This window comes from Abramis brama (genome assembly GCF_963993115.1).
Source record: "Abramis brama genome assembly, chromosome: 1".
In the NCBI taxonomy this organism is placed as follows: domain Eukaryota; kingdom Metazoa; phylum Chordata; class Actinopteri; order Cypriniformes; family Leuciscidae; genus Abramis; species Abramis brama.
In genome coordinates, this window is record NC_139963.1 from 41,150,685 (window position 1) to 41,176,173 (window position 25,489).

A 25,489-nucleotide genomic window follows, 5' to 3' on the forward strand; every position below is an offset into this window, starting at 1 on the left:
CGAGTTAAACCAAGTGTCTTATATCTTTCTCTGTTGTTCATTGTAGATGGTGTAAGTGGGCCGACTGAGATCACATATGCTGAGATTGAACTCAAATCTCCAAAGAAACAGAAGAAAAAGAAAGCAAACAGAGGTAAATGGAAACAAAAGTCTCTGCTCTTATGATTTTAGGATCATGACAGTGGTTCTGTGGCTGTGAAACAGATCTGATCCAAAATTGTGCAAATTGTGTATTTTGAGGTAATTTGGTCTAATATCGTCATTTTAAAATAAAATGATCCTCTCTGTAAAATTATGATAGAACACTAAATAATATGTGTTATTTAGCATGTTATAATGCCATATTTCACACCACTGATGGACATACAGTAAGCACTAGTGATATGAACTGTTGGCATCTTCTAGGCAATAACACTGAGAGTGACGACATTTACTCTAAACTGAAGCTGGAAACGGATCAAAGTGAGTGTCAAAATAAAAACATCAACCACTGAAAATGTACATGATTATTGAGAATCTAAGAAAGATAATTTAAAAACTGTATATAAAAATGATAAATGTGCATTTTGAATCCACTGATATATTTTCAGATGCTGGATCTAGTGATGTGACGTATGCTCAGGTTAAAAAAGATGCCCAGAGGAGAAAATTTCAATCCCAGGATTCTGAGTTTACTGTTGGTTGAGAAGTGAAAGACCAAGATCATCAAGACAATGGATTTACCAGAAATTTTTGTAACATTAGTAAGCCCTCATGTGCTTCAGAGACTATGCATGTTAATATTTGAAAAGCATTGAGCTGATTATTCATTAGAAATAAGCTAGTATTGTTTAGCATTGCATGTGTGTTTTATATTGGTTAATACCAGCAGCAGCAGCAGCTTATCATTTGACAACTGAGGGAACATAATATTCAGTGTAAGGCTATTTCTTTTCTGACTGTTGAGTAAGGGACCGAGTTCCTTTTTTTATTTTTGTATCCTTGATTTTAAATGTATTTGTACAGCTTCCCATGGTCATGGAAATATCCATGGCTGGAGAATTTGTCTTTAAACATAAATGTACATAGTGAAACTACTTTTTTTCTAGCTATGCGCAAACTATTTTATTGGATAGAAAAAGCTCATTGTACATGCAGTCTTAAAAATTAGTAGCCTATCTAGCAATATTTTTTTTTTTTTTTTAAGCGGTGGTCAAAAGGTTATGGCTTGCTTTATGTAGGCTCTTTATGGTTTTAAAAAAAAAAAGGGTTTGAGAATAGGCTTTGGAAATTTGTTCTCAGTTTTGTATATGGCCTACACTGCCATTCAAAAGTTTGTTTTTTTATAATAATATTTCACATTACTGATTTTAATGTATTTTTTATCAAATAAATGTATTTGCCTTAAGAATAAGATACTTCTTTCAAAAACGTTAAAAAAAAGCATCTTACCAACCCCAAGTTTACTTATATATATATATTACTTATATTAATAAAGAAATATATTCTTTATTAATTAGCCCATTAATAGGCTACTAAATACTATCGAACATTCCGAAATATTCTCAATTAGCCTACGTTATTATCGTTTAAAAATGTATAGCCTACTTTCATTCCAGACAGTTCTAATTATAGGTTGTAACTTGCAAAGTTTAATACTGACGCATCAGGATCGCGAAGACTTGTCTAAGTGTTAAAACGAAGTGGAACAAACAACATCCCTGAACAGATCGAACGAACGAATTTAAACAATACTTACTTCCATGTTGTTTTCGAGAGTATTAGCGTATCAAAATACATTAGTTTGTCTTGAAAACTTCTTGAAACTTGAAAACGTAAAGAAATGATAATATTCGACTAATTTATGTAAAGCTGATGATTGTGTGACATCATGTTATGATGATTACGGTGAGAGATGCTGTAATGATTACAGCTGCCTGACCCGACAGCCTGGGCGGAGATTAACAGGCTTTTTCAAACTATTCTTCGATCGGCTTGAGCTTTGGCCAACACTGAGTGAGATGATCGAAACCACCATCAAGTCCCATAGCGTTTGACTGATCTGTCCCACCGGATAACAACTGCAATCTGCTGAAATGTGCTGATCTAAACTTATGTTGTTCTTGAACTCTGGAAGGTAAGCTTCGTTTTTGTTTTGTTTAGATTTAGTTTTAAGCTTCGATATATTTGCTTACTAGTAGCTAAACTGCTTTTGAACTCATTCGAGATAGGCTAAACAGTTATTTTGCCAAAATTTCTCAAAGGCAGTTTTAGGGCATTTTTATTGAGAAACAATTTTAACTTGTTTGAAAATTGTCAATTAAAACGTTATGCCATCCGTTTGTGTTGGAGGCCTAAACCCATTTAAAGTGTTATTTAGGTGCATTATGTAGGCTGCGAATGATAGTTTGAATGATCTAGATGTATCTGTGTTTATTTTATTGCTGTAGATTCGCTATCTTTAATATGCAACACTTTTTAATTGTATATTATTTTGTTACCATTTTCTAGATTCATAAATAGTTATTTATATGAGGCCTATATATTAATGTATTGAACATGTTATTTATATTGATACATATAGTATGCATTCAAGTGTAAAAGGCCAAACTGATCTATAAGGTTCTCTTACTTGGACATTGATAGTCATATACCGAAAATAGCAAACAACACTATTGATCTCATCAGAAAAAAAAAAGAAAAAAAGAGAGAATCAAGTGTATTTATGCAATGTATTTCCACATGCCTATGCCTTGATTCCACCTGACCAAAACAGATAAGCACAAGATTATCTTAAATTAGTTGACATGACACTTTTTACTTTCCTTCATGAAAAATTCAAATATTGGATATGGGATGAAGCCACTTGATGATGAAGAATAATATGTATTTTTCTCACCATGTCATTTAGAGAGTATTGAATAGCACATGACAATATCATTAATTATTTTGTTTAAAACTAATCTTATTGTCATTATATATTATATATTTGTTTATATGTTATATATCAGTTGAATATGCAGCTCCAATCTATACATCTGTGTTTCTGGGTAGCTCTGTCGGGCCATGTCAAGTGTTACATCACTCTTGATATTAATGTTGGCCAGAGGAGAAATGGCTTTGCATGCGCGGAAATGTATTTGTGTTTTGATCTTGACAGTTAAACTTTAAAACAGTTTTTATGTCATAGTTCATAAACAAGCAAGTTTTTTTTTGTGCAAACTGAACTGCTTGCTTTGTCGGCTCAGTACTCAGACTCATTCCTTCAAACTCTTATTTTGTGTTATTTTCTCAGCCCAGTTTTACAGACGATGTCCAGTCATTTCACGGAAGAGGAGCGATCCTCGTAGCCCCGGCGAAAACATTGTTTCTTTGGAACATCCATTTCATTTCTGGCTTGATTTCAAGGAAAGCCTGATTTTTGTTTGTGCGTTGGTCCATGTGAGAGGTCGAAAGTGTTTCTCCAACGTGTCCTCCAAAAACTCAGACTGTTGTCCAAAGCAGACGAGGCTCAGCCCCCTCATTCGGAAGTGATGGGAAGTGTGAGAGCCCACCGGTACAGCATAGTTTCCTCGGAAGAAGCCGGGATGAAGCTGTCCCCCATCGCTGTGCAAAATGGCTACGGCAATGGAAAGGTGGGCAGCAAAGTGCACACGCAGCACCAAGAACAAAGCCGATTCGTCAACAAGGACGGACACTGCAATGTGCAGTTCATCAACATGAGTGAAAAAGGTCAGCGCTACCTGGCTGACATCTTCACGACATGCGTTGATATCCGCTGGCGTTGGATGATGGTCCTCTTCTGCCTCTCCTTCATACTGTCCTGGCTTCTCTTTGGATTAATATTCTGGTTTATTGCACTTTCGTCCGGGGACTTGAAGAATCAAGAGCAGATTTGCATTTCGAACGTCGACAGCTTCACGGCAGCCTTCCTGTTTTCCGTGGAGACGCAAACTACTATCGGATATGGCTACCGATATGTAACAGAGGACTGTCCTCTTGCTGTCTTCATGGTGGTTTTCCAGAGCATCTTGGGATGCATCATTGATGCCTTCATTATTGGTGCGATCATGGCTAAGATGGCCAAGCCTAAGAAAAGAAATGAAACCCTTGTGTTCAGTCACTATGCCACAATAGCCATGAGGGACGGTAAACTGTGTCTGATGTGGAGGGTCGGGAACCTCCGGAAAAGCCACCTGGTGGAAGCTCACGTCCGCGCCCAGCTGCTTAAATCTCGCACCACCGCTGAAGGCGAGTTCATCCCACTGGATCAGATAGATATTGACGTCGGATTCGACACTGGTGTTGACCGTATATTTTTAGTGTCGCCCATCACCATCGTCCATGAGATTGATGAGGACAGTCCATTCTATGACATGAGCAAACAGGAACTGGAAATTTCAGAGCTGGAGATAGTCGTGATTTTGGAGGGCATGGTGGAAGCTACGGCCATGACCACTCAGTGTCGCAGCTCTTATGTGACGAGTGAAATCCTGTGGGGTCATCGATTTGAGCCAGTCCTTTTTGAGGATAAAAATCATTACAAAGTGGACTATTCGCACTTTGAGAACACATACGAGGTTTCCAGCACGCCTCAATGCAGCGCTCGAGATTTGGCCGAAAAGAAGTACATCACATCTAGCTCGAACTCTTTTTGTTACGAGAACGAAGTAGCCTTCATGGATAAAGAGGAAACCGAGGATGACGATGATGATGATAATGATGAAGAGGACCAGAATAACATCAGAAGAGACAGTGTGGCATTGGAAGGATCTAATATTGATGACGTCAAAAGCACAGCTTCCAGTCAGGATACTTTACCACTTCAACTCAAACCTTTAAGACAGCAGCCAGAGATATGACAACTGAAGAAAGTTGCTTTGTATGTGGTGACGTTGGTGTACAGCATACAAATGAAAAGGCCTGACTGAGGAAAGGCTGTTTTGCTGCTGTTTTGAGAGCATGTTGCCATTGATTTGAGAGGAACCCAAAAGGTTGGGTTGCAGATGTCTTGAAACGTTCACTTTGACTTGTTATCTAGGAAGACAGATCAACAAACATGAACTTTCAAATCTACTCTGACACTTTATACACAATCAATTTGTAATATAGACAAGAGCAGCAGATGTTATAGATAATATAAGCTCTGTTCCAAACCAAGTAAGCCAATCACAGCAACTTAAAACCAATTCCAAAACAATCACACTAACTCAATATGGCTTAGAAAAAATCCACTCCTGGAAAATATGGTTCAATGGCGTTCTATTTAGAACCCTAGGGTTCTTGGGCCTCATTTATTAAATGCTGCGTAGAAACCGTCCTACATTTGATCTTACCATAATTTCTCCAATGTCTGTATGTGTGATTTAGAGAAAGAAAGAAGTAAAATGTATAAATAGCAAATGATCTTGAACGGCAGCTGAATGGTTTCAGGTCTCCGCCTTGTAAACGGCATATAATTAATGTCATTAACATATAAAAGAGCACCAGTCAATGTCCAAATGATTTACTTGAGAACGGCGAGCGGCAAGAATTGATTTGATTTCCAAATACCTGCAGTACTCCGACTTTCTGCCGGCGCTAAGCACGTTGTGTGTATGCATGTTTTATAAATGAGGCCCCTTGACTCAATTTTAAAGAACACTTTATGCCAAAAAAGGTTCTATATAAGGATAAATTAATTCATTAAAATAATTTAATTAAAACTAAATCCATAAAAAGGACCCATGATAGGAACCCTTAAAAGGTTCTATGTATGAAGCGCCTGACGGAACCCTATGGATGATATAAACAGTACAGGTCAAAAGTTTGGAAACATTAAGTTTTTTTATATTTTTGAAAGAAGTCTCTAATGCTTATCAAGGCTGCGTTTATTTGATCAAAAATACAGAAAAAAACAGTAATATTGTGAAATATTATTACAACTTAAAATAATAGTTTTCTATTTGAATATACTTTAAAAAATAATTTATTCCTGTGATGCAAAGCTGAATTTTCAGCATCATTACTCTTCAGTGTCACATGTGACATCCAGTCTATCACATGATCCTTTAGAAAACATTCTAATATTCTGATTTATTATGAGTGTTGGAAACAGTTCTGCTGCCTAATATATTTGATGAATAAAAAAATAAAAAAATATTTTCTAATAATATAAATCTTCTTTACTATCACTTTTGATCAATTTAACACATCTTTGCTGAATAAAAGTATTTATTTATTTAAAAAAAAAAAAAAAAATACTGACCCCAAATTACTGACCAGTAGTGTATATTGTTGTTACAAAAGATTTCTATTTTTTTAAATATTTGCTTTTTTTTTTTTTTTTACTTTTTATTCATCAAAGTATCCTAAGTATCACAGGTTATGAAAAAATATTAAGCAGCAGAACTGTTTCCAACTTTGATAATGAATCATCATATTAGAATGATTTCTAAAGGATCATGTGATAGACTGGAGTAATGATCCTGAAAATTCAGCTTTGCATCACAGAAATAAATGATAATGTAAAGTATAATAAATTGAAAACCAATTATTTTAAATTGTAATAATATATCACAATATTACATTTTTTTTTCTGTATTTTTGATCAAATAAATGCAGGCTTGATGAGCAGAAGAAACTTCTTTCAAAAACATTAAAAATAGTAATGTTTCCAAACTTTTGACCTGTACTGTATATGTATATATATAAAGTTTCACATTAGCATGTTGCTAAAGATGCAGTACTCTAAAGGGCATATAAATGCATGATATGAAATTGGTTAGAGCTACAGTAGTTTCCTAATGTAGCGTAATGTCATTTGGGAACAGCTTTCACACATGAAGCCAGTCTATGATGCCGTAACATGCTGTCTAGGTATGTAGCTCACTGGGTTTTGGAGCAGAGCTATAATTTTACAAGTCACAATGATTTTACAGGACAGACTGTTGACTATTTTGTCCCATTGTCCTTGCACACTATTAATAGTACATTCAGGATAATACCTTGTGTCGTGATGAAATCATGTTTGACTTCAAAAGCAGAGGCGGTACAATGAAGCCTGCCGTGAAAATGAGAACCAAATGTTTCCTTTTGATCTCGTCTATGAAATTAAACCTACAATAGAGGCATTTTTGAGCATTTAAAACTTATGCAATGATGGAACAATTCGAGATAAATGAGCATAAAGTTAGAACCCTAGCATCCATATTTCACGTTTATAATGTGGTTGTCATTGGCATTTTTATGTGAAGAGCTATGTGTTCACAGATAATTTGAAAACCTTAGCTGAAAATAATGAAAGCAACCTGTTAATGAGCTGGTCTCTTAACATCCGTCTCTCCCCTTTCTATAAATATACCTCTGTATACAAATAAATGTGTTACGATATCAGGTACTGAAGATTAGCCATCCATTTTAATGACCGTATAAGCTAATCTAGGGCACTTATTGGTGAACGTTAAGCTACTCAGTCCATGCACTGCATCTTCCACACAGGGTTTGTCAAAGCACACTCAACATCTCAGGGTTTGGAGGAAATCTGGCATTCATACAGTATGAGCAGTCAAAGAGTTGTAAATACACTACAGCAAATCTTTGAATAATATGTAAAGAATGTCATGTTCATAGCAGTATATGTTCTTTCGATGTGCAATATAGCTTCAGTGACTGAAGACATGAATGTTAATATTTATGAATGAAGGCTCGAATGTTATTTATCTGCTGCTATTAAGGAAAGGTTATAAAAGATAAATATGTTGACAAAAGGAGAAAAAAATATATTTGTTTTGTATGGCATGTTAAAACCCAAGTAATAATGACTTGCAATGCTGGTATTTAAACACCAGAAACAGTAGGGAACCAATATCTAATGAGTTTTTTTATGTATAAGACTGTGACAGTAGCTATCAAAATAAATCACAATAAAGGTTACTATTGATTAACAATATAATCTGCATTATATAACCTGATTTGTATTAAATTGAAGGTGAACCCCGGTCCATATTTTTAAATGTTTGGTTTTATGCATAATTACGTTCTGTGTTGCTAACAGCAGGTCTCAAAATGCACAAATTAATATCTTTGACATGTTTGTGACATAAAATATTATTTTATTATAAATATTTCTTGCCTGCAGCATATTTGATATTTCATAAAGATGATTGTATTTTGATCACATCACATATTATGTAATCCTAGTGACAACATTCCAGATGGTGACGTCACATACGGATGCACGCTACATACCGAAGTTCATTCGTTTTTAGACTGTAAATGTAGTTGACATTGAGGATCATCCAGACAAGGATTGTGTGGCTTAACTAATTTGAATCCATGACCCTAGTTTGTGTTAACAGAGAATCGATTGGACAGGAGATGCAATGAGAGGATTGGATTGTGTTCTGCTGAAAGTCTGATTTTTCCCTTAGGCAATTTTCCACATTATCCAATGACATGTCCTCTTTACTAGGAAAGAAAAAAATCAGTTGACTGTATTTCATTGAGCATCAGATACTTAAAGGGATAGATCTTCCAAAAATGAAAATTCTGTCATCATTTACTCAACCATATTTTGTTCCAAACCTGTGTGAGTTTCTTTCTTTTGTTGAACCTACAATGTAAAGCAGAAGAAAGAAACTCACACAGGTTTGGAACAACCTGAGGGTGAGTAAATAATGACAGAATTTTCATTTTTGGGTGAACTATCCCTTTAACGAACAAGTATTTATTTTATATTATATTATATTACATTATCCAAGAAGAGGTATTTCTTTGCCACAGTCTGGGAGGAAAGTCCCTCTCACATTTAAAGCGAGTTCAAAGCCTTCATAATCCGAGCTACAAAATAAAGTACACGAGGTAATATGAAGCAGCTGTTGCAGTGAAAGTTATTAACGGTGCAGTGTCAGTTCAGGTGTGGTCTCTACAGTTATTAGGTTTAATCTCTAATGTTATTCCTGATGAATGAAGTCTGCTTTTGAGATTAGGATTATCCCTCTACCATGCTGTGCAGGGAAAACTATATGACGCACAGTTCCACAGAGCAGTGAAGTAGATTAAATGGGTGTTAGTAAAGAATTTGCGTCAATATGTTTCTCACTCGATCATGTATCTGATTTTTGTTTGCATTGAGTCTGCAAACAAAAATGTTGCGTGTGTCGTGGTGGCGTATATGGGCTGGTAAATAAGGGTTGATCGATGGGCTGCACCACTAAAGTTTTAATATCAGGTCATTTATGTTACAATGCAAATCATTTAGAGCTGCATTGTGCTCTAGAGAGGAAATGTGAAAAACTTTTGGTTAACTTTTGGTTAAGTTTAGTTTAGTTTGGTTTAAGTTTAATAAAACTTTGGAAAATTCTGAATTGTATCACAGAAGAACTCATTTAAACAGTATGCTGACTTCAAAACAAAGTTAAAAACACTCTGTGACTCACTTAATGAAAATGAAACCATGCATAACGTCAACATTTATTTTTTATTTTAAAGTATACAATATTGCATTTTTTATTCTGGGATAAACCCTAAAATTCCAATGACCAACGACCCTGTCCATGAGCTACTCACATATTTATAGGATCATTCAGGATTCCCTATTTCAGTCCCCAATGCCTATGATGGTCAATCTGACATATATTGGTGATACAAGGAGACCATAGAAATTGGTATATATTACTTTTAAACGTTTTTTTTGTTGTTGTTTTTTTATGAAGCTGATTTTACAGGCTGTATCCTTATATTGCAGTTTATGTATGTATGGAACTACACAGTCTGTGCAATATATATATATGGGTCAATGACGTATAAGGATTTTCAACAGGCCAATTTTAAAATACGAAAATTAACAATATATATTGCAATTGTTCAATCATTAAGAATGTTGTGTACATATAAATTCAAATAAAAAATTTAAATTAAGTGATTTTAGTGTTTTTTCATCTAGATGAATTGTCCATAGGCTTAAAAAATGTCATGTGGGGCGACCGTGATTTATCTTAAAATTAATTAATTTCCTTAACATAAATGTATTTTTTTTTACATGTTCTCAGTAATTAAAGTGTTTAAAAACAGAGTATTTGAATTTCTTTTGAGTTTTTGTATATAATGATCTCATATTTTTGTTCTGCAATTTCAGTCGCCTTCTAAAATGCAGTTAACAGACTTATTTTTCCTGTAAATCGCATAAAACTGATAGAAATGTTTTAAAAATATTATTTACTAAAGCATACTGTATCAGTGATTCATATTTCAGCCACAGAAATAAGATATTTTATTTTAAATTTAATACAGTGATAGCTTTTATTGGTCGCACCACATGATAAGTGGTTGCTCCAAATGACACGAAAACCTTATATAGTTAAAAATCTATTTAAAGAGATCAATGAACAATACATTTTATACAAATTTTTTTTATTTAAACCAGATTTTATACAAATTTCACAGAATTTTCCTGAACATAAACATTTTATAAACTCACTTTTATAAAAAAAAAAATCACTTCACAAAAACAAGTGCACCATTTAATTTAACTTGACTTAGAATTTCTTTCTAACAAATAATAATGTTATAGATATAAATTATTTAATAAAAGTATTGTATACAGGTAACATTTGGAGTCAATAGTTTTTTAAAGTAATTAATACTTTATTAATCAAGGACACATTCAGTGTCACATTCAGGCACAGGCTATAATGTTCCGAAAGATTCTATTTCAAATAAATGCTGTTCTTTTGAACTTTATATTCATCAAATAATCCTGACATATAAAATGTATCACAGTTTCAAAAAAAAATATATGAACATTGATAATAATCAGAAATGTTTCTTGAGCAGCAAATCATTAGTGACCCTGGATCACAAAACCAGTCACAAGTCGCACAGGGTATTTGTGCAAATAGCCAACAATACATTGTATGGGTCAAAATTATCGATTTTTCTTTTATTCCAAAAAATCATTAGGATATTAAATAAAGATCATGTTTTATATTTTGTAAATGTCCTACCATAAATTTATAAACATTTATTTTTGTGAGTGAATATAGCAATATTGCAAAAATAAATGGACAACTTTAAAGGCGATTTTCTCAATGTTTCGATTTTGTAGCACCCTCAGATTCCAGATTTTCAGTTGTATCGGCCAAATATTGTTCTATCTTAACAAATCACACATCAATGGAAAGCTTATTTATTCAGCTTTCATATGATGTATAAATCTCAATTTCAAAAAATTTACCCATGTGACATTGACCCATTGAGTGGTTTTGTGGTCTAGGGTTACATATTAGAATTATTTCTGAAGGATCATGTGACACTGAAAACTGGAGTAACGATGCTGAAAATTCAGCTTTGATCATAGGAATAAATTACAGTTTACTATATATTCACATAGAAAACAGATATTTTAAACTGTAATAATATTTCACTCTTCTCCTATCAAGGTACTCTGCTCTTGTTGCAGGGTCAGAATTTTTTCGCTTGGCAGTGGCATCTGGTAAAATAAATTAAAATAGTTTTAAATAAATAAATAGGCAATAATAAATACACTACTAATAAATGCATTATTACTAAACTGAAATTACATGCTCTAATTTTTTTTTTGTTGCATTTTTCTCATATTGTACAAAGAGTATACACAAACTGTCTGAAATCTATAAAAAATATCCCAAATTGCATAAAAATCTATTCCAAATGATACTAAAGTAAAGTACTTTTTTTATATAAACCGTCAAGTGAATATAAAAGCATAAAACTGCCAATCTAGGACATATATCTATCATGGAAAACAGTCTGCAGTGGTCGCACCACATGATATTTGGTCGCACCACATGATATTTTCAAATTCAGTCATAATTTACAGGCACAGAATTGGCCACCTAAACAAAACAAGCTAGCTTGCCAAAAAAGGTCACTATGAATTTTATAATAAAGATATATATTTGTAGAAATAACTTTAATATTATTATTTTTTTGAGGTTATACCACATGACATCCAAATGTGGCAACTACATACCAACCATTACAAAGGTTTATTTTTTTTCCAATTTGAGAGAATTTCAAACCTGCTTGCTGCTTCCATGGGTCCTTGGTAAATTGGTTTATGATGTAACTTCCTGTGTTTGAATAGTTTTCAACATATAAGTCCCAAAATGGTAGTTCCTTGATGGTCGCACCACATGATATTTCATAAAATGGACATCATCGGACAAAGTTTGTTTGTATATTATGATGGAAATATAAATACAAATGCTTTGATTTTTTTTTAAAGGATTACAAAACACTTTGGAAATCATGCCAAATAGTGCAGAAAATAAATTTGAATAAATTCAGAGTAATTTCAAAGACGTTTTCAAAACAGAAGTTATGGCCGGACGGTCGCACCACATGATGTTTTGACACTTTAAATAACAAAAAAAATAACAAATAAGTAAAGGTTTTTTAAAAGTTAAAGTGAGTACATACATGGGAGAGGTACTATAAATATACAGTATCTTTTTATGCATTTAAACCCATTTTTGCCTGAAAAAATGCAATCGGACAGAAAATTTAGGCGTCACGTCATTGACCCATATATATATATATATATATATTGGTCTGAATTTAAACTGCTTTCTTGCACAGACTGTGTAGTTCCATACATAAACTGCATTATGAAGATACAAATATGTCAAAACACAAGATATAGTCAGGTTTGTCTAGCAGAGGCTGTATTGTGGTTGACATCTGCACACACTGACATTTCCTGAGTGAGCATTATTGACAGAAAACACGTTCCCTCCAACGCTGATTACATAAAGCAGTTTCCGTTAATGACCTCTAGCGACACTGAACCACTATCACACTACTAAAAGTATGCTGTGCACAGATTACATATAGCCTTTGCACATTTTGTGTATGCATAGATTACTCATATTACCTAATACAATTGCCAAAAATGTACTTGACAGGACACGGTGCATGCACTTAAAGTCCCCTAAAATATTGTTTTAATATTTTTTATATGTCAATGTGGTGTTTTTAATATGCTTTAAGACAAACAATGTGTAAATTCATGTCAACACCATTGCTGAGTATTTTCTCCTTAAAACTGCAGTGAACCAAAGACAGTCTCAAAAACGCAATTTGAAATCGCTGGTGTTTCTGACATCACAAACTACCTTGTAACCAATCAATCGTCAACGAGTGGATCTCTGAGCTGGAGTGAGTGAGTGGAGGCGGGGCTAATTTGCATAATCATAGAACCTTGTATACTAAATGAGGCAAGGGTGTAGAGTTACATTCAGCTATTTTAAGGCATGACACATTTTTTTAAAGGAAAAAAATATTTAAATATTAAGTTTTTAGGGATGAAATGATTGACTACAGGGAGACTTTAATGCACTTTTCTTTCTTTTTTTCTTTTTTTAAATGCATTCGACTTGACCTGTGTGATAAACCAAAAACAATGTTAAAGGGGTGATGAACTGAGAAAACAAATTTTCCTTGAGCTTTTGACATATAAGAGGTCATCATACTATAAGAATATCCTGTAAGTTTCAGAACTGAAAACGTCCTTGTTAGTCCAATAAAAGCTGTTATTGACACCAGGCACAGCGAACGACAGGTTTTTCAAAGTGGGGATCTGTGACGTCAAAGGGTATCAAACACCGCCTCTGCAGAAGAAGATCAATGCCATCTTCAACACTGCCTGTTTAGCCCCGCCCACCGATTCGCGCATTACATGAAACTCATTATAATATGCAAAACTGTTATCCAATCATAGCAGTGGGTGTTTACTTCCAAGTCTTCAATGCGGCACACCCATAAAAACCGGAGCTAGGCTCAAAACCAGGGTAGAAAATAGCCTATTACTTTTTAATTTTGATGTTTTTGAATGTAAAAACCAAGCAAATGTCATAAGTTGACCTCAGACAATAATATATATATATTTTTTTTAAAAGCCAGTTCATGACCCCTTTAAGCAGGATCTGCCATTCACAAATCCTCTCCAGTGGCCTCATGGGATAGTAAAGTGTCCATCATATGCACACTTTAGAATCTCACCGGAAGTAGTAGGTCATCCGGGTACTTTTCGCCTGCTGTTTTATGAGTACAGTGAATTCGGACATACTTCTTTTGTCTCATAGGCCTACTGTTTTTCACCTTCTAGGGAAATATGCGATTTCGTTTGCAGCCGCCTGTTTTTTGTTTTTTTTACACAAACACAATGAGGTCATGTGACAATATAGCATACATCCATCCTTTAAAAAAAAGTTTAGCATTGAATTTTTCACTATACACTCAAAAAAATGCTGGGTTGTTTCTGTAAACAAATTGTTGGGTTGATTGTGCTGGGTCAAACAGTTGGGTTGTTTGGGGTACTGTAAACACATTATTGGGTTGCTCATGCTGGGTCAAATGAGTTGTAAGGGGGTCATTCACAAATAAACCGCTGGTTGGGTTATTTTGACCCAGCAACTGGTTACTGAGTGTTTTCATTCTTTGCGGAACTTTCTGGATTCTTCACTTCTGACTCGAGGAGCACGCCACTCGGCCCAGGCAGTGTTTTATGGTAAGTTAATATGAATGTTTACCTATATTTTTAATAAGTTGTGGTGGTAGCAGCAAGCTAATTTCACTGTTCAACATACAGTCTTTGATATGGAAGTGTGAGGGGTAACTTATTTATTCTGTGAAACATTAATTAGCCACAGCTAGCCGGTTAGAATTTTTTGACAAAATGCCGCATCATTAAATCCTTAGTTGAAATTAAACCAGCTATATCAGCAGCCTTTTTGAAATATGCAGTTTAAATTCTAAATTCATCATGTAATTATCGTAGGCCTATTCATTGTGGACGTTGCGTATTCAAAAGTGAGAAAAGCGTTTTGTATGAAATCCATACGCGCAGTTTCCCTCACAGGGCTCGCGCGTAAAATCAGCGGGAAATGAGTCTCTAATGTAGGCTAGCTAGTGAGTTGTGAGTGAAAAGTCTGCTGGCGTAGTTTTAGAAATACTCGTCAGAAGAAATGAGGTAAGTTCCAGCACAGTCTGCGTGTGTCTTCTGTAATGTCTCGAACCATCATTTCTGCCAAAAAAAAAAAGGCTTTCAAGAGCTTGATATAGCCTAGTTTTTTTTTTGTAAATGTATGACTTGCAATCTTTATAAACGGAAAGGAGAAATAAATGGACAGGCGCCAGTTTTGAGAAGAAAAGTAGGCTATACCCGTTTAGTTGAACGAATGATCGTCAATATTTAAAACTTAAAAAATGTAAACTTACATGATAGCCTACCCTACCATAATGCATGTCATCTTTCATTTTATTGTGTGTAAGTTAACGTTAACATCTAAACGAGGCGATCATCAGCGCTGCCAGTCAGGAGATTAACGAGCAGCTTTGTGGGTTTGTGAGTTTTAATGTTAAAGACACTATCAACATTACAGTAATATTTTACTTTTAATAAAATAATAAATAATTTTAATGCCTTAATGTTGATAATATTTGTCCAAATTACTCTTTTATTACTATAATTCAGTTTGCAAATACTGAATACACATTTTGTTTGTTTTTCACATTTGGTCATTTGGTAATGTTTGCAATAATTTTAATTGCATATTCAATAATAAATTGATACTTCCACAAAAATAGCTTAACTTGACCAACATTTAACATAGGTCAGCCGGAACCGGGGACACTTTCCTATAACACCTGATGTAACTTACTCATTATTTAATAAGAAGAATGGCATCTATGATAATGTTTGTCTTTCTGTTCATTCTAAAGTTTACTGAAGTCAGCCGGATCCAGGCCGTATCCAGATCAGAAGGTGGACCTGCGCCTGGACCCATCCATGACGCATCCCTGAAGGGCCAACCTCATCAGCCCTGTGAAGGCCTCATCGACATGACTGATCCTCAACAAACTCGTCTCCATACCGGTGTGATGACTCCGACTTCCAACCAGATGGAACTGGATAAATATTCTGAATGTTCTTATTCAATCTGACCTCTGACCTGTAATGCTGCCTGGATCATAATCATACACTGTTCGCTCGTTGGCCAGGGAAGAACTGAGCGACTGAGTCTGGGTTCTCACAAGGTTTTTTTCTCCATTCTGTCACTGATGGAGTTTTGGTTCCTTGCCACTGCTGCCTTGGCTTTTGGCTTGCTTAGTTGGGGACATTTAACCCTTTCATGCATGAATTATGATAACCTCAGTCAGGATTTTTTTCCTATGTGTTTTTATTGCTCTTAGGGCATGAAAAACAAGAATTGATTTTTATTTTATTTTTTTACAAATTTTTCAAAGAGATCTTCAGATGTCCACTTGAGTGGACAGCATGCGGTTGGTTTAAACTGAATATATACTGTATTAAATATAAGACAATAATCAAACAGATAAAGTATGTGAATTTAACAAACTAATCAATGCAATTATATCAAATAATGTGAAAACTATAAAATATATACAAAAAATATAAATGCAAAATATTGCAATGGCTTCATATAACTTCATACAAGTTGCACTTCGCCTATCTATGATATCAGAACATGAGGACGTGATTCCATCAGAATTTTCTACAGCCTGTCAAGGTACAACTGTGGAAACCACTCAGATGCTCTCTCCAGTGTACCAGAGTATGGAGATTTACCCTTATTAGCTGATAATTCTGATTATGTTCAAGATGGACATGCACATTTCTATCATAGCCCTCCTCTGAGAAAACCTAGCGATACGTTTTTTTCAATCTCATCTGAAATGATCAGTGTTGGGGGTAATGCATTACAAGTAACATGCATAACCCATTCAGATTACTTTTTTGATGTTACAAGTAAAGTAATGTGTTACAAGTAACATGCATTACCTAATCAGATTACTTTTTGATCTAACAAGTAATTAACTACAAGTAATGTGCATTACCTAATCAGATTACTTTTTGATGTAACGAGTAAAGAAACGCATTACAAGTAACATGCATTACGTAATCAGATTATTTTTGATGTTATGAGTAAAAAAAACGCATTACAATAACGCACATTACATAATCAGATTACTTTTTGATGTTATGAGAAAGGAAACGCATTACAAGTAACATGCATTACGTAATCAGATTACTTTTTGATGTTATGAGTAAAGAAACGCATTACAAGTAACATGCATTACGTAATCAGATTACTTTTTGATGTTATGAGTAAAGAAACGCATTACAAGTAACATGCATTACGTAATCAGATTACTTTTTGATGTTATGAGTAAAGAAACGCATTACAAGTAACATGCATTATGTAATCAGATTACTTTTTGATGTTATGAGTAAAGAAACGCATTACAAGTAACATGCATTACGTAATCAGATTACTTTTTGATGTTATTAGTAAAAAAACGCATTACAATAACATGCATTATAAAATCAGATTACTTTTTGATCTAACAAGTAAAGTAATGCATTACAAGTGTCATACATTATGTAATCACATGACTTTTTTCGATGTCAATGAAAATTACATTTTAATAATACAAATACATTTATTTACAGTAGAAAAAGTCAATGCATATTACGTTTTTAAGTTTTAAATTTCAAAAACAATATTCACATTATAATTATGAATTGTAGCTGAAATATAGCCATTGCATGCATGACGTCCACTACAGTGGACATGTGATTAATCAGAGTTTTCTCTCAATCTAAAATCAAAACTTGGAAAATTTTACTGTGATATGACTCATTAGATTTTGCTTTATGCTGCAATATTTTTTTTACCTACAAGAGTCTCCTAGGATAGAAGGAATGGGTGGATATTCTGGAGCAACTTGGCATGTCTGACTGACCCTTGGCCATCTTGGTTTGGAGGGGGAAAAAATCGAAACACAAAGGCTTGCCACTTGGTTGCAATTTATAGGATGATGCACCAGGGTCCAATGAAGAGATTGATGTGCAACTTTGCCATAAAAACCAGTGCAAATTCAAGAAAATGCTTTTTTAATAGCTGTCCACTGTAGTGACCACTATGCGTGAAAGGGTTAATATTCAACAATATTATTGATTTGCCTAAAGGTGGACGGTGACACAATTTTCTTCTAGAAACAAACTTTGTTGTATTATATTCATGTTACAGTATTACTGTGAAGCTGCTTTGATACAATCTGTATTGTAAAAAGCGCTATATAAATAAAGATGACTTGACTTGACTTGTGTAATCAACAGGTGAGGACCAACATGGTTGAATATTTACAAAATGAGATGACTGGTGAATTGCTGCACATTCTGTGCCTCAGGGATGAAATGAGGGGGACATGTCAGACCTTTGACATTGATTAACATTTGTATTCGATAAAGAAAAGTATTAAAGAAATGTATAAAATAAAAAAATGAGATTGAAATCATACAGTGGCCTCTCTGGTTTATTGTATTACAGAGATAATAATTATTTTACATTCATAATATAACAAATATTTGTTTCTAATTTTATGAGACAAGAAATAACCCAGCACATGAGTAAGACTTAACCCAGCAAGAGGGTTAATTTCACCCACTGGTTGGGTCAAATGAATGACCCAGAAATATGGGTTAAATGGTAAAACCCAGCACTTGGGTCAAACCAACCCAGCGCGTGTTCTGTCCAATAGTGACCCAGCAGTGTGGTTAAGGTTGGGTTATTTTTTAACCCAGTAGTTTTTAGAGTGTACAGCTATACAGTAGGCCTATATACGGTGCAGTAAGCTAGTATTCTATTCCAAACATCCTGCAGCCTGAGCATCATCTTTCTTTTCCCAGCATGCACCTGCCCTGCATAATCACTCCAGCAGCTGCTTCTTAATGCTGTGTTTGCACTGTTGTGCTCCAGCTGGCTTTCTAATAGTTATCTTCTGATAGCGTTACTCCTGCCAAATGGCATCATGATGAAACCTGTCAACACTCAAGTAAGCGTATGCATATCAGCAGCCAAGCTTTAAACCACTCTCTTAATTCGAATAGCTCAATAGGTTGTACCCCTCTTTCACCACAAGAGGAAAAGGAAAGAACAATAATGACGTTTCAACTTGTGAGAGTTGTCCACAGTCACTGCTTTCAGTTTCTTGTGACTTCGAAGAGTCTCAAACAACCTCATTAAACTGAATTTAAAAAAAAATAATAATTAAAGATTACAACATAAGATGCATAGTTGTAATACTTATAATAGTTTCAAAAAAGTTTTTAATGTCACAATGGTTTCAAAGACTTTTAAAAATAAATTTAAAAATAAATAACAATGCTTCTCCAAATGCATTTCCACCCCAGAAACATCACAGCTTCATAAAGTACCAATGCATCTTGGTAAGGAATAAACACAGAAGTTTGTGGGTTCAGAAATTGTGATTTTAATGAAACATAACATGATTTGCAATATAACAAGTGAGCAAAAAATGAACTCAGTATATCACATTGTAAACTAAAGTAATGTGTGCAACTGCATTAATTAATCAGCAAAAAAACTAAACTTTGTTTTTAGTTTGTGACATTTCTTTTTATGAAAGCAATCAGCATGCTCACCGTACAATTTAAGGGGTTGACAAATTAAAGTCAAACATGGCAATATACAAATGTGACTTTGGGTGAGCAAAATGTGAACAAAATTTGGGTGAGCTTTCATGCAGCATGATCCTTTTTTTTTACTAAAGTAACCAAAAGTTCACAACCAGTTTTACATTTAATCCAATTTCCAAATGAAACAGGATATTAAATGAGAAAAGGTAAAGGGCAGACCTTGATTTTATCCACTGGGAATTGATTAAATGGTGACAAAATGGGTCTTTTTATGCACCATGAAAATGTATTTCAAAAATTAAATAGGTTGAATTTTGACATCAACAATAAAATTTGGTGCTGATTTGATATTTGCAAAAATCCATATGAATGTAAAATCAAAATGTGGTGCAGTTCAAGATAAAAGCATCTGCCAAATGCATAAATGTAAACGCATTTGAACATGCCTTCAAAGCTGTAGGGCATAAATCATTGGTAGAGGAACTAGACTCTTATTTTTTGGATACTATGAGGCTGTGGTAGAGGGGCTTCACAATAATGTGCAGGTAGAGCGAGCTGTCAATGAGGTACTCGGATGCTCTACGTTGCAGGTCCGCTTCCAAGAGAAAGTCTCCCGCCTCCTCCGTGCTCTGGTGGAAGTTGTAGACATGACGGACCACCACCTTCCCCTGCTTGCGGGCCGAAACGATGACGGTCTTTTGAAAGCTGACGCCAGCAAAGTCCGGGCTGGAGGTGGCAGGTGTGACGATGATCCGCGGACGCCCCCCGTCGGTGCGAGTGGGCTGCAAGGACCCCTGCTCCGGGTAAGCGGATCGCACGCTGAGAGGAAGCCAACGCGGAGAGAAAAGAGCGTTCCACGTCACGCGTTTGCTGGTGTCGTAACCGCTCGGCCCGAGTTGAGTCTGAAAGCTGAAGCTGCGGTCGTCCCGCGTGGGGTTGTTGATTACCCACGGGGAGCCCCATGCCGGCGACAGGTAGTTACGTGGCGTGAAGAGGCTGCAGTTAACGTCGAAGTACTTCGCGAGCTGGACGGGTGAGGCTGAGTGGAACTGGAAGGCCAGAAAGAGCAGATCGCGTACGGATTCGTAATATTTCAACATCAGAGAAGACTTCTTCTGCAGGTGGAACAAATGTTGAGGTGGTATCATGGCGTAACGTATCGCTTTGAGTGCGTTCTCGGCCGTCTCACCTGAAGGCTGGTTCTGGTTGATCCAGGCTTCCAGAGCTTCGTACAGCTCCAGTTCGCTCTGCAGAACCAGGTCTGAGCGCTGCAGCAAAGACAGCATCAGTTCTGGGCTCACGGAGCTCCACTCGGCGCTCTGGAGAACCGATGACAGGTTCCAGGACAGGTACTGCAGGCAGCTGTTCTGCAGGCTCACGTCCCCGATCTGCGTGGCGTATTGGTACCAGGTCACCACGTGACCCGTGGACGAGTCGCTGGACAGGTGCTGGGTCATGTATTGGGCAAGGCCCTGCTGGAGGTCCCACACATGATACTTGCTGGCGAGCTTGTGTAAAGGAATAGCCTGGTTCAGACGCAATGTGATGTCACCGCAGTACAAGTACCTGCAGGGAAAGAGATCGGGCTGTGAAAATCAACCTTCCCATTGATGTTTTACCTGAGATAACTTTCATTACCCTGAAACTTTACCCCCAAAACCTGTGTAGAATGATAATAACATAACACAACTGAAGGGTGCACTAAAAGTATTTTTCTCTGTTCTTCATCATCTCATTTTAAGGAACCCCACACCTGACATGCAAGATTTTTTTCCATCAAGAGGTGCATACATTTTTGGTCAAGGTATTGTCAATGCAAGAGTCCAGCACTCTGTAAAGTCTCCTCCAGCACATCCAAAAGACTTTCAATGAATTTAAGGTGCTCAGAGGTGCCAATTCATGTGTGAAAATGATTCTTCATGTTCCTCCCAACCATTCTTTCACAATTTGAGCCTGATGAATCATTGTCATCCTGGAATATGGCCATGATGTGTCTTCCTATATGGCTGTTTAAGAAATGATAAGCTACACACTCCATCAGTTAGGGTTAGTAGAACTGATGCCAAACATATAACATGATAGAAACATAATAATCACTGCAATAATGATTCAGTCATTGACTCTTAAAGGGATACTCCACTTTTTTTGGAAATAGGCTCATTTTACAACTCCCCAGAGTTAAACAGTTGAGTTTTACCGTTTTCGAATCCATTCAGCCGCTCTCCGGGTCTGGCAGTACCACTTTTAGCATAGCTTAGCATAGATCATTGAATCGGACAGGACCATTAGCATCTCTCTCAAAAAAATTACCAAAGAGTTTCGATATTTTTCCTATTTAAAACTTGACTCTTCTGTAGTTACATCATGTACTAAGACCGATGGAAAATGTAAAGTTGCGATTTTCTAGGCTGATATGGCTAGGAACTATACTCTCATTCCTGCGTAATAATCAAGAAACTTTGCTGCCGTACCATGAGTCCAGCAGGCGTAAGGATATGACGCATGGATTCGAAAACGGTAAAACTCAACTGTTTAACTCTGGGGGAATTGTAAAATGAGCCTATTTCCAAAAAAAGTGGAGTATCCCTTTAAGCATTTGCCTATTTAAATCCAAACAGTGACTTTTTTCTTTTTCTTTTGGCCAGTCAGTGTACTGTATAATGCGCACAATTTATTTAAAGTGAGGGAACAAATTGATAAAGCTTGCTGATGTAAGTTGTGGGAACAAATTGATAATTCATGGGCACGATATACATATGTTTCCCTGCATGTCATGTGCGGGGCTCCATTTATCTGACATAATGTGAGGCCTAGATGTAGGTAAAACCTGGAAAAAAAAATATTCATGATCTTTCACCATTGTGTCCTTTTGACTGTCCCTCTAAAATGTGTACATTGGTTGTATTAGTTTTATCTCTAATTTTGTCATAAAATTCCCTACTTTAGTAGGCTATACATACATATCAATGTATGTAATGGCTTGCATTATTTTTTATATGGACCCCAGGAAGCTTTGTGGAAAGTAATGTTTAAATACTTGATTTAAGTTTCCCTCAAAATGCGTTTTGTGGAAAATTTATAAAGAAATAAAATAAAACAAAAAGTAAAAAAAAAACTATAGAACAACAAAAAACAATAGAACATATAAATCAAATTAAATAACTTTGTTGAAAATCCACAATATAAAATAAAACAAAAAACAATTTTAGATATATAAACAATAATTAAAAAATATACAATTAAAACAAAATAGAAAGCAATAAAAATTATAATTAAAATTGTTTTATTGAGAATCTACAATATAAAAAAAGAAAAGAAATAAAAAATACATAAAATAAAATAATACACAAAATGTGGCACCTTGCCTATTACTAGATGAAACATTTTTATTCCTTTTAAATTTTTATTCCTTAAATCTTTTGTACCCGTACTCCACAGTACAAATCAACAAGAGAAAGTGAATCTAAAAAAATGAGATCATTACGAGAGCAATACATTACTATCTACCAAAGTCAGCTAAAAGGCAAACACATTACATCATAGATTTTTTCCCAGAAACCCCAGTTGCTCCCAGTTAGTGGACTGTTATGGCCTATTGATTATAGATTTAGGCTTGCAACTAAAAGGTTGTATACAGGTTCAAGGGTAAAAGCATGGGCAGTCACCTCAACCACGTGTTGCTCCAAGAGAATTGTAAATCACTTTGTATAAAATTGCTAAATGACCAATTATTAATGAATCACTCACCTAATGAACTTATCAAAGACAGCTGCACAGTCTGGCGTCTCTCTGAGGACCATCGCAGTGGAGTTTCGGGTCTGTAGGAGCTCTTCAAACACGTCGCTCTGTAGGGTCAACACCAGCGAGTGGACCTGGATCACCTTCACCTCGTCCGTGTTCAAGGTCTGAACGCGCAGGCTCACGTCACTGCCGTTTCCCTGGGTCAGCAGGGCCTCCATGCGCTGCACCAGCACCATTGAATGGTTCAGTGTGGTAGCACTGTTCTCCAACACCACATCTGGCTTCAACGCTGCTGAAGGACAGAAATGTGACAATTGTGAGCCGATTGAGGCAACGAAAAAAGAGGCAGCATAAAGTGTGTTCAGAAGAGTAACAAACCGTTTTTGCGCATTCAAAAACAAGAACAATGCATATTATGAGGGGTTTAGATGTTCCTGCATGCATTTGCACTCCATATTTTATCAGTTTTTTAATAATGTATGAATAAATCTCTCATAGATTGACAATTGTGGCAATTCCTTCTTGTATGTCATTTATGTACTTGGGACTGGTGTTATAAATTTGAAACGCACCCTAGAAATTGGTTTTCCATCCAGCTCTTTTTGGCACTAAACTGTGAATTTTCCTTCTTTCAAAATCATAAAAATAATTAGTCATATAATATTAAGTATGAGAGCAATTATATTGCGTTTCAGCTTCCAAAGGAACTTTTGGTGTCAAAGAGCCCAAGAAAAGGAGGAAAAACATCCAAGCCTGAATACAAAATCACAAGCAAGACCTTGTTAATGAAAGGCTTTGATTGCTGCTCTCTGCTCTTGAAGTCATGTGACACATTCACTCGCGCCTGACACTTTGATCAGTTCAGTCGTTTGAAAGCTTCTGTATTTCCTGTAAAGATGGTGACTTATCTTATAACTGCAACGGAACTGTGCAACATTTCTTTCTATAAAGAAATATTTTACAGATATTTAGAAGCACACAACACTTTTTGTGTTAAATACTAAAAACATGGCCAGGAAAAATCACAAATTGTCATAAAGTATCTTATCTCACATAACATATATGAAAAATATATGGCTATTCCAGGGACTACAAAAAAAAAAATCCATGCTCTTACCTCCTACACATAGTGCAACACAAAGGTTGGCCAGGCAAACCGCGGCTGGAACGCTTCCTCCGGAGTTCACCATGTCTCTTCCTGTATTAATGTCGTCCTTCTTTCTTCTGGATGCCTTTTTTTCACCCCAATCTCTCTCTCTCAGTATGTGCTGCCCAGGCTCCCTGTCCCACACTCTTTATGTAGGACGTTGGCACATCGCTGAGCATCTCTCAGCCTCACGAAGCCCATTGATTGGTGGAACCCGGCTGGGCCGTTGCCATGACAACCGCTTTGATTGTGAGTTTCTCCTCTTTCAATGTTACATGATATCGATCTGTGGCACTGGGCCGCGTGTTTGGACTGAAGTGGGCGTCTGGAGTGGGATGCGGTCTACACATGGGGGCTATTGCTACTGTATTAGCTCAAATAAAGGAATATACTGGAAGATTAATATTATTGCACATTGGACACAATGTTGGATTGCACAGAGGATATCTATTCAGTAACATCTTAAAACACATAAATGCATTCGCAGATCACTGATTGGGTGGCTAAGCACCCATTCTATGCAATTTAATAGATTCATACAATTAAAATCAAAAGGAAAAGCATGAAAAGGAAATAACAAAGTTCAATATTCTGTAACAAACTAAAATGTTGTAGTTTTATAATAAAAAAATGAAATAAAAATTCCCACCATGATTCCAGGATTTTGCTATGGGGTTCCTTACTGTTACTGTTTATGTGAACCACTCTTTAATTTCAGCTGAACAATCTGAGAGGAAAGATGGAGGAAAAGTAGAGGTATGTTTGGAGGACAGGTAAAGTTGGGTGTCATCGGCGTAGCAGTGGAACTGAACATTAAATTTCCATAAAAATATTACCAACGGGTAAAGAATAAATAATAAATAAAAGAGGACCCAAAACGGAGCCCTGCAGAACACCTGTATTGACGTATGAAGGCTTTGATCTAAACGGCTTCAGCTGTACAAACTGAGTACGACCCGTAAAATAAGATCAAAATCCAGTCAAGGGGGTACCAATGATTCAAATAGACTCCAATCTAACAGAATGCTGTGCGGCGAGAACACTGTGATATGGACAGAATCCAGACTGAAATTGATTATACAAACTATTATCAGAAAGATGATCCCAGACCTGGGCTGCAACAATCCATTCCAGTA

General features: G+C 35.8%; 3 protein-coding genes across 3 annotated transcripts in view; 2 read left to right on the forward strand and 1 right to left on the reverse strand.

The window, feature by feature from the left end:
• The window catches only part of LOC311081249 (uncharacterized protein), a 228,645-nt gene extending 227,248 nt beyond the window's left edge, over positions 1–1,397 (forward strand). Inside the window, 3 exon segments of the mRNA XM_084111695.1 lie at positions 47–133; positions 406–462; positions 591–1,397. Coding sequence (XP_083967821.1) covers positions 47–133; positions 406–462; positions 591–685 — 239 coding nt within the window. The 3' untranslated portion in view covers positions 686–1,397.
• A 176-nt stretch (positions 1,398–1,573) lies between these two features.
• On the forward strand, positions 1,574–6,207 carry kcnj2b (potassium inwardly rectifying channel subfamily J member 2b). Its single transcript, XM_084119359.1, has 2 exons — positions 1,574–2,116; positions 3,275–6,207. The coding sequence occupies exon 2, from the start codon at positions 3,513–3,515 to the stop codon at positions 4,839–4,841; it is 1,329 nt and encodes a 442-aa protein (XP_083975485.1). The 5' UTR covers positions 1,574–2,116; positions 3,275–3,512; the 3' UTR covers positions 4,842–6,207.
• Positions 6,208–19,275: 13,068 nt separating this feature from the next.
• Positions 19,276–24,720, reverse strand: btbd17b (BTB (POZ) domain containing 17b). Its single transcript, XM_084118916.1, is given in 4 exon segments — positions 19,276–21,031; positions 23,213–23,498; positions 24,324–24,451; positions 24,453–24,720. Coding segments are annotated over 4 exon segments (1,569 nt in total). The 5' UTR covers positions 24,533–24,720; the 3' UTR covers positions 19,276–19,956.
• Positions 24,721–25,489: the final 769 nt, after the last annotated feature.

What these genes read in the sequence shown, in the direction of transcription:
- kcnj2b (XM_084119359.1), top strand. Translation starts at nt 3,513, where the DNA reads ATGGGAAGTGTGAGAGCCCACCGGTACAGCATAGTTTCCTCGGAAGAA.